General features: G+C 42.1%; 1 protein-coding gene across 1 annotated transcript in view; it reads right to left on the reverse strand.

Moving 5' to 3' along the window:
• tsc22d3 (TSC22 domain family, member 3) overlaps positions 1 to 10491 on the reverse strand; it is a 47634-nt gene extending 37143 nt beyond the window's left edge. Inside the window, exon 1 of the mRNA XM_064328157.1 lies at positions 9752 to 10491. Coding sequence (XP_064184227.1) covers positions 9752 to 10062 — 311 coding nt within the window. The 5' untranslated portion in view covers positions 10063 to 10491. The remainder of the gene's footprint in view (positions 1 to 9751) is intronic.
• Between the last annotated feature and the right edge of the window lie 263 nt (positions 10492 to 10754).

Below are 10754 nucleotides of genomic sequence, written 5' to 3' on the forward strand. Positions count from 1 at the left end.
AACACAATAGCGGGATTAATGCACGTTTGCAGCTGACAGGGTCCGGCGAGTGAAAAAAAAAACAGACTCCCAGCAAGGGTATGCTGAGGTCACCATGTTTCTACAAGCCGCTGAGCGAGATAGAGATAAGCCCACACTGGCCTGTCTCCTTCCTCTCCTTCCACCAGCACGTACAACGCCAGGCACAGCCAAGGGGGAGGGGAACATTCACCCCAAACTGTGCTGAAGCAAGAGGAGAGGTCACGCCCAGCCTTGCATGAGCAGAATCACCCCAGGAGATGCTGAAGCACTGCCTCACTTCGGAGAAAAAGTCAGCCCTTGTGGGGCTGTGGCAGGAGAGGGAGAAGGCTTGGGGACACTCCAGTGCTCCTATTGGCCACAGGACCTGGTTGCTAAAGTAGGCTATATCACAGCGAGAAGGTTCAGCAGATCGGTTTGGTCTGGATTTCAATGGGAAGAATGCCCCCTTCCACTTATTACATGATGAACACATTTTGTGTTCCACAGTTAAAAATGTAACATAAAATTAAATAAAATGTGTATTGTTTCAACAATAGCTCAATTCCAAAAATAAAAAGAGCAACCTCAACAACAATAAAAAAACATATGTAGTTTACTATTACAAGCATCCACAGCATTTGTCTCATGTGTGATAACGCTGCCCTTTATAATGCTTACTGATGAACTGTGCTCCGACAAACGGGTAAATCCGCTGTTGCTTGGATTGGCTTGTTTGACCCTCATATAAAAGGGGATAGAACCATGCAAATGATGGTCTGTTCCGGGAAGAGAGCGTGTCTAGTGCAGGCTTTACAATCTTAATAGAAGCCATTGCCTGAGATAGACCAGATAATACCATGGGTAAGATCTCCAACCTTCACCCTTTGCCCACAACATGCCGTTATGCAACAAAGTCCAGTGCCAACTATAAAAGCACAAAGTGAAAGAGTTTTTTTGTTGACAATGAAAAGAAATATTACCCAATGGTATATAAATACACATGTGATATCCCCTCAAGGTTACTCAAATATGCCTCTACAAGGCATAACCTTCTCTGAATTTTTACTTTGATCTGATCCAGAGTTACTCACTGAGCTGAGCTGAGCTGAAGAGTAGTTTTAAAATTTATATAACTTGGAGGCATTAGAACATCTGAGAAGCATTTATACTGGGTTGCAGTTTTCCTGTGTAAGTATATTTTTGTGAAACAACTATCTCCCTGTTTATTCGATAACATATCTGCCTTTCAGAATAGAATAGCTTGTCATTTATGTTTTTTTATCAATATATATAGCCCTTATTCTGAGGCTACCTTTAATAAGAATTCTAACCAAATTCACATCCAATATTCAGGATAAATTATGGACAGTATTTTATCATGACTTATTAGAGGGGCTATTGTCTTTCCTTTATCAATTTGTCTCATGCTATCTGGCCTTTGAACCACAGAGGAAACGTTATTGTGCAAATTGTTTGCATTGATCTCCGCATAGAACAATACGCCAACACATTCTTGCACCTTCCTAAGTGTCACTGCCTACTGTAGCTACACATGCACTGCCTTCCCTACCTTTAAAACTGTTGTTTCTGTAAGAAAATGTGTTGGTAGACAGATAGACAGATTTATAAAGAGCACATATTTATGTACGTGATGGTGGTAAGGGGCAGTGGTTATGGAGCTTGAATCCCTGATTGGACACTCGCAGCTGCACCCCGAGTGAAGATATCCTCTTAAAATTCCTGGCAGTTTAAATGTATCATATAAAGTGCTTGCAGTGGCAGTGACACCCGATGACAAATGCCTTCTTAGTGAAGTTTATAGCACGCATTTGTGCCTGCGTCACTATATAGCTGTGAGTTGGGTGTCAGTAGGGTGGCACCATGCTTCTAAGTCTTCAGGCCAGCCTGAAAGCTGAGGCATGGCCCCAGGCATCCACTTTTAGAATGCCAACACCCAATGGGCCCAACACCCACACTGACTGTGCCCGTCAGGGAACAGTGGAACCTCGCGCACAACAAAGATCCAGCCACCAGCCAGCTCTGGGAATGAGGCAAGAAAAACTTAATTCATTTGCACAACACAGTAATGTCTTCCATTAAAGTAATGGTGTTTCAAATAATAATAATAATAATAATAATAATAATAATAGCACTTATAAATTTTGGCCGTACTGCTGTCAATTAAAACTCCTCTTTTTCTTATGTACTTCCAGATATAGGGCTTTTATCCTATGATATATACAAAAAATATTTGCATCTGTCGGAACCTGTGCTGTTCTGTTGTTTAACAGGCAGCCTCATTGCCCATGTCAGACCAGATTAGTCAGGGTGTTGTTTAAGGCTGGGAAACATTGGGTCACGCCTGCACTGCATTAGTCACACTGTGTCTCAGAACCAACACAGGAGCACAGAATCCTTCCGTTCAGCGAATTGTTTGCATAAATCAATATTTAAACTTTTGACGAATATTAACTAATTAAGACAACAGCTATACAACAGTTTTATACAACACATACATGTTCTCATTTCAGAAAGCTCTGAATGTTTTACATTTGTGTATGTAAGAAAAAAGAAAATGGTAGCTGCAACACCTTGTGTTAAAAGCATAGCATACTTAACATTTTTCATAGCTTCACAAGACCCGCAGTTACCTGTGCTGCATTGAAGCCTATGTCCTCAAACCCATTTTCTACTTCACAAAAAATTTTCAGTTACCCTCTTGTACCTAATATGGTACTTAACTGGATGCTGTAGGTTTATCCATTTGATACTTATAATTCAGTTATGTATGTACCAACGGCTACACTCGGTTGTGATCCTAATGAACTAAAAAAGTAATAAAAATGTAGGCGGCTTGATTGGTAAAAAAAGAATTCAATTCAGTTCAAAGGTGGAATTGTCTCTTTGCTAGAGAGACAATTCTGTTTAATTAAGTACATTTTTTAGTCTATGCATAACATACTAGACATCAGTGCAGTGCTGGGCAGAAGGCACAGATTCTAGATATCAATGTGTGGAGGAGTTATGATGCCAAAAAGTCACTGAAGAATCTTTCAAGTTTGATCTTGACCTGAATGATTATTTAGGCATGCTATATAAAAAGCTACTGTAAGAGTCCCAGATACATTTTTGTGTAAATTTCAGCACAGAGTCAGAACACATTCATTCTTTCTCTAGTAGGTTCAATTTGAAAAGTTTCAAACGACCATGTATAATGTATAACGGCCTAAACTCTGGATATTTGCACTAAATCATAGGAATCTTGTTTTGTAACACCATTTGAAAATGGCTGAGGAATCCAATGACAAGCCCCCGTATTGCAAATCTTTAGCTTCTAATTGCTGAGATCAAATATGAGAAAAGGAATATAAATATATTTATGTATACACTTAAACTACTGCCACATAACTGGCTTCACTAAATTACTAATCTATTAAACATTTTACGTATTTACGACAAAATTTGCTGATACAACCAAGAATATTCTTAACCATTTTTGAGCCAGGGCTCTTAATCCATGTAAAAATTGTCATTAAAAAAATCCTTTATAATAAATGAAGAAGGTATTGGCAGCATAACCCATACAGACCATAAAAACAAGGAAAATCTCTGTGTTGACATGACTCTTATTCAAAGCACACATATCTATCTTAAATAATATTCAAACTCCATAAATAATGTTCAATAATTTTGTTGAAATCTAATCTGTTTATGAAGGAGTTTGTAAACCTGCTGGACTAGTGCCCCTTCCATGTTCATCCTGAGCAGCAAGGCTGTACACCATAGTGCAGTGCTCTATTTTTATTGTCACAGCCCAACATGAAAGGTCTTGCCTTGGCAGCTGTTCGCCTTGCCCAGTGTTCTTGCACTGTAACCCTCAGGGCATGGGAGATGTTGCCTAAATCCCAGCAAAGTGAACAACATGGCTGAAGGGTGTGACACCACAAGCAGGATCAAGCTGAGCAGGCACACCTCCCACCAGGTGGACTGAGAGGCGAAGAGTCCCACAAATTCTTTGCCAAAACTGCCGGATATCATATAGGGTAAAAGGCATTCTCCTGGCTGCCAGAACCGGGGTTCAGATCACAAGCTCCTAGAAGCCAGCCATATCCTCACAGCTATCCAGGCGACCGGTGACCCCATTTCAAGGACAAATTTCAAAGAGAAGGGAAATTACCAGCTGCCTTCCTTGACCCCGGAAGAATTATGCAATCAGCCCACCCGTGGTTTCCGTTGCAAAATAAAATATATATTATCAGCAGGGACTAAGGAATGTTTTGGAAAGATAGCGAGGGCGCATACTGGCTGAATGCTTGAATATTTATAAACAGACGGTCTCCGGCACCCAAAGGGGAAACGCCCTGCCTGCACGCCTCACCTAGACAGGCGGTGCAGTTTCACAATGGTGGCTGAAAATAACACGGCGTACCAGCGCCCGAAAAACACCCTCCTCACTGCAGCAGTCGGCTCCCTGGAGTCCCGCTCGCCTGTCCGTGCCCCCCCCTGCGCAGAGGATTCCCGGGAAGGCCTTTTCCTCACACATTCGGCATACTTGTGCACGCGGCGTGTTTGCATGCATTTGCAAATCTCTGCCCGGGCCCTCTCTGTCTGGCCTCTGAACCAATATTTAACATTAAAGCCATCCACAATTCACAAAAGAGAAACGGGGACAAATTGTTCCAGCTTCAACATTTGTTTGTGAAACGAGCTGAAAGTCTGCCAAGTGCAGGGAAATGGGCGGGTGTGAGCTCCACTGGGGAGAGGAGAGTCATACAGTATATTTGACATTAGATTCACACTACCTCTGCCGTGCATTAGAATCGAATCAGGTGAATATGTGCATTAGAATCGAATCATGTCTTTTATCCTCAGCTTCACATAACTTCACACAATAGCTTTAACAACACTCTGATCACATACACTCTTCACAGCTATATTCTTATATTATTAGGGGTTCATTTGCAATGGTATAATAATGAATATTACTGTTTGAAAAAATGCACTATTCTGATAAGCATAATTCAGAACGATCCTCTGCAGTTCAGTGCTCAACGTCTTGAAGACGACTTACATAAGTTTCCCATTACATTTGAGAAGGGTCAGTGTTTTGATCTGCATGGAGGAAAAGCTAATTTCTAATGGAAACATCTGGCTTTTGATGTGGTGGCGTGGAGGAAATTTGCTTTCAGAACATGAGATTACTTGAGATGAAGGAAACTCTCCTTCAGAACGCCTATGTGACAGTTCCGCCACACAATGGAGATGAAGGCTTTTACTGCCAATGTATTAGTTGACATGACTTTGATGTGCAGGATTTGACAAAAAAGCATCAACAGTTAAAACACCGTTGTAAAAAAACACTTTGTTCATTCCAAAATCTGACTGCAAATGAATCTGAAGTTTAAGATGTGTGACATTCTACAGCGCAGCCGTGAATACACGCCCCACAAGTCATCAATCACTGCAGTGCATGACACAACTGTGGATAAATATCAATGACAGCATGGTATGCATACCCAGGAGGCAATCAAAACTAATCACAATGCAATTAGTACATGTGATCTATGGCAAAAAAGTTAAATTGCCTGCCATGTCAATACGCAACAATTTAATACCGTTACCTGATTTACTGTACAACTACCGTCTACTTTTAGGTTTGAACAAAATGCTTCACATGTGACTTAGCCAAAAAAGGGCCGTTTTGCTTAGTAAAATCAAGCAGTTCACGTACCACATGTGACTGAGTGAGTGTCCTTAATAAAAAATCGCTAATTTAATCCCTGCATATTGTTGCAGTGTACATACTTTATATCGTAGGTATCCTTCACTAGGCTGGGTCCTCTCCTGTGGGGTTTCACGATGTGTTATTAGCAGTTTGTCTGTTTGGCAGTTAGCCTCACCACCCGAGGCAACTATTGTATTGTTCCACATTTAATTGACAAGAAATGTGCTTCTAAAAGTTTGGAAAAGTTAACATGTATTCAGGGCTGTAAATGCTCCTGTATCCTGTTGTCACACGAACAAAATTATATTTTTTTCAATCCAGCACCATGTAAAAAAAAATCTTCATTCTGTCATTTTTCCAGTTCCTTTCTTGAGAAACTAACTCATTTAATCTACTACTGCTTTTATTAAAGGGGGTGGGGGAGGAGGGTTACAAAATGAAAATAGATCCTCACACTGAAGTGTAACGTCCTTGCCTGAGCAGACGTAAATAGATTGTGTTTAATCGCCTTCTCAGACAGACCTAAAAAAAAATGTTATGGGCAGACGGTGTACACAAAAACCTGGGCCAGAGATGAAGGGACGGAATTTGGCCGGGCGACTGCCAAACAGTCGACACCCTCAAGCTACTGCAACAAGTTTATCCGTCCAGCAGCAAACAAAAGGAGAGAATAACGTGTCTGGATCATTAGCACCATGATTAGCCATCAAAACAAAATAGCTGCAAGATATTTCATCACACTGAACCACAGGCCTGATTTGTGCCAGAAGTCACTGAGTTCCTATGGGGTGTTGAAGGGCTGAAATGACAACAGTGGCTACATGTTGCCAGCAAGCTCCAATACTCCCTGTTCTACTTTTTATATTATTAGCCAGCCACACCCATTTTGCCACAAAGAAAAACAAACACACAGTGTTCTCGTTGCAGAAATGAGAGGTGGTGGACCTGGAGAGGACAGACTGTCGTCTGTAACACGGAGCACGAATAAAATGCAGGGGAGGGGGCGGGCGGCCATTGCAGGGAATGCTAAACGAAATGTGATATGTTATATAATGTGGGCACAGTCACGAATTGCCATCTCACAGCTAAATGCCTGAGGTCAGTGTCACTCCTGTGCTAACACTGGTCGCACAAACCACCATTTTCAATCCTTCCTTGCTCTCTTGAATACCGAATTTCAAATACTGAATTATAAAAAAATGAATTTTGCTCAGGTTTGAGAGAAACCAATGGATGAAACATAAACGTTTCATACTTTACCAGATCCAAGCTTCTTTTTTTGTTGTTGAACTGGTGTAATTTCTGTCCCCCCCCCCCCCCCCCCCCCATTTGGAACGCACTGTCCAAGCGCCACAATGTCTTCTCTCAACGTAGGAGACAAGCAAAACGAGTTCCTCAAAAGCGCATGCTAAAAATCCTCATATCTTTTAACCCTTTTCTGTACAGGGATTGCATCTGAGTACGCCTGCAGGCACAGTCAGTTCTGTGCGTTGAGATGGAGGCAGTCCTACCGACTACAACCCTCCCAACCCTGTGGTGTCACCCTGCAGAGCTGTCAGCCTGCACTGACACAGCCATGAATCAGCATTTTACCAATATCCACGACACAGCTAATATACAATGCTGAACACTGTTTTCTCAGTAAAGAATATCCACACCTGATATTTTTTATGGTGCAACTGTGGTGAGAGAGGACAGACGCTAGTAATTATTTTCTCTTTCATTCTCAGGGTGGTCATCTTTAAACTGCATCATTGATTTTGATAGCTATTACAAACTGTTCCCTAGTTGCACTAAGCCGACAATGTCATAAAGAGCTTAACATTGATTTAGAAATTCAGGACATTCAGGATTTCCATCTATCAAACCACTTAAAGAATATTTAGCTACTTTCACCTCAATGACAGTAAAATTTTATTGCGTGATAACGAAATGTAGACACTCAGTTCATTCCTGGAAGTCAAAAAAGCTGTCATAAGACAACTGCAAATTTTAATGTGGCACATAAACATTGTAGCCAACATTGAAGTGGCTATAATCCTCTGCCTTTTCCTAGAAAGAAGAGATCCATATTATGACACGAATAATCAAAATCTAGACTGTTACCTGCCGGTGCCACGTATGGAAGTGCGCAAAGCAGGATAAGCAGGATTACATTTTAACTCAAGCGGCTGGAGATTGTCTCCCTGTACCTGTGCAGAACAAGATGCATGGCAGCAGCTTAAGCAGCTGTAAAGAAATGGCTGCAGCCACTGATAACAGTGCAGTGCAATCGAACGTTCGGCACCCTTATCACCAGCAAAGCTATCGATATAATCAGAACATTCCGTCATAAAAACAGCTCACCAGAGAATAAACTGAATTGATGGGTCAAATTACTTTTGTTTAGGAGATCGGACGCTTTCGCTTTTACCACAGGAAAAAGAGCCTTCTTGTCTTTTTTTATTTTTAGTGCATAAAAAGTTAAACTACAGTGTACACTGGATGCATAATTACAAAGTGGCAGCACAAAAAACCAAAACTAAACAAAACAAAAAAATAACAGTACAAACAAAACCTAAATAAAATTAAGCTACAGTGAGAAGTACATCAAAATAATAGAAAATAAAAAGGCAATACATAATAACACAAATATTGTGTGTGATAGTTCGGACTCAAATAAATTCTCTGTGCTCCAGGCCGTGGTTTCAAGGTTAAAATCAGGTGCTGCAATTTCACTCGATTATATATGTTGAATGTGAGATGACATGGTGGTCTGTGGTGGTTGGGTGGCGGGGGTTAAGATGACATAATCAGAAACCAGTGATGTCATGACAAGAACAGCTGTGGGAATGAGGCTAAAAAGGACCTTTGATGTGAAATGTTACGTGTTGCACGGTAAACATGTGTGCCATGAATTTTTAACCTATATCTATGCAAGGTTAACAGAACAGCAATCAGTTCTCAGGCATGCATAGTTCCAAGGTGCAGTGCTTGCTAATAAAAGTGATCTGCCAGAAGTAATCACTAACACCACATGCTGCTCCTTTTGTATAATGGCGTGAATTTTATATGTGGCATGAAACACAAGTCCTATGTTGCAATTAATTAAAGGATTGATAGCTACCTACCAGTACAACAATTTCATAAGAGACATTCCCAACTCATCATAAGGCCTTACCGTCTCACAGTGAGACACTATGATTGGTATCCCATGACAAATATGAACCTTAGCACTTATATTTTGTAGTCTGAAAGATACTGCTGTTAGTAAATCTATTTTAGTCAATCTGGAATCAAATCAGTTTTAGTGAAAGGAACAGTGTTATGATGAAAATAGATTTAATTTGCATTTAATTTGCTATGAATTGGTGACAGCAGTTAGAGTTGTTGTTTTTTTAATCAATATGAGTGCACCAGTAATGAAACCATACTGTTTGTAAGTTTTTTTTTTTTTTTCTGGTCATCTTGTTGTAAACAAACATGTAGTATTTAACTCAAAATGAAACATTGATTCACACTCATATATTTAAACAAAAACTTGTAAACCAACTAATAGGCTGGTCATGGAATCTTTAGAGCTAGCTGTCATTCAGCTTTAATGAAGGGTGATTATTCCAATCACTGACTACAACAGACCAACTCACTTTAAACTTTTTCAAAAGTGAAAACTCCTTTATAACTAGTTTCAGTCATATCTACTTTAACTTTAATTTGGAACAGAAATATTCTGACAATTCAATGTTTTGAGTGAGTCAGGGAAAGCAGTTGAAACTGTACACAGTATAATGCTCAGTATTATTTCAGCTCTAAAACAGTTTATATTTCAGCCAAAAAGGGATTCAAAAATTTACTTTGGTGCATTTTAAAAGAGTGAGTTTATTCAGTAAAGTACCTCACTATTGCTATTGTATTTAAGACATGGATACCTGACCTAGCTTACCGAAAGGAACAGGTAAAGAACACCACAGTACTACACACAAAGGCTACACAGAGGTAGGAGAGAGGAATTGAAGCCTCTGCACTCGGTTGCAGGTGAGTCTTTACCTGTGGAAGAAGAGCAGAATGGACAGCATGGTCTGGTCGATGTTGCTGTTGCAGATGCCCTCGTTGAGTAGGAAGCAGGGGTCCCGCACCACCGACTCCAGGGAGTCCTGCCGCATGATGTTGTTCAGCTTGTCCGTGTTGAGGTTCGGGAACATCAGCTGGTCCCGGAGCTGCCGAAAGTGGGTGACGGTGGGGCTGCCCATGGCGTTGAGGCCCGGGCGGCCGGGCACTGCGTCGCAGCCGTTTGCCAGGTCCAGGCAGCAGCTGCAGCAGTCCAGGCCAATGGGAGACCGGCACTCCTCGTCCGACATGGGGGGTCCGCTCCGAGCCTGCACTGTGGAGAAACAGGTGGCGAAGTGCGCGAGGCTGATTGCAGAGCGGGCAGGCTTCTGGCTCCACTAAGCCTCCGGAGTATGTTCCGGCACTCCTGCCCGTCCTCTCGTGCTTGCGTGTGCGTGTGTGGGAGCGCGCGTGTGAGAGCACGCGTGTGTCTGCCTGTGGCCACTGTCCAGGTGCTGTTCCGCGCTTTGTAGGAAACACCAGCGTCCCGCACCCGCAGTGACACCCACCTTCAAGCCATCCACCCGCCTCTCTCTCGCTCTCGCTCTTTCTCTCTGACTCTTTCTCTCTCTCTCTCTCTCTCGTGAGTTCTTCTTAGTGTCTTTGTCTCTGTTTTGTGTGTGGGGAGCAGCAGCAGTGTGCGTAGCTCTGTACAGCGGTACAGCAGCCGTTTGACGGGGAAGTCGGAAGCAGCTTATCAATTTTTTAGCCCAGCCCTTTTTTTCCCTCTGTCTGTGTGTGCATGCACAGGGAGGGAGAGAGAGAGAGAGAGAGAGAGGGAGGGAGGGAGGGAGGGAGGGAGAGTGGCAGGCAGACAGAGAGGAGGTGGGGAAACCCCTGTGATTGGTAAGAGGTTTGGTCTAGTTGACAGGGCGGGCCCTCCTTTTTTCTCCTCTATCCCCGTTCTCCGAGCCTCTACCTCACACCGAGGGGAGGGATCGAG

This window comes from Anguilla rostrata, chromosome 3 (genome assembly GCF_018555375.3).
Source record: "Anguilla rostrata isolate EN2019 chromosome 3, ASM1855537v3, whole genome shotgun sequence".
NCBI classification, from domain to species: Eukaryota; Metazoa; Chordata; class Actinopteri; order Anguilliformes; family Anguillidae; genus Anguilla; species Anguilla rostrata.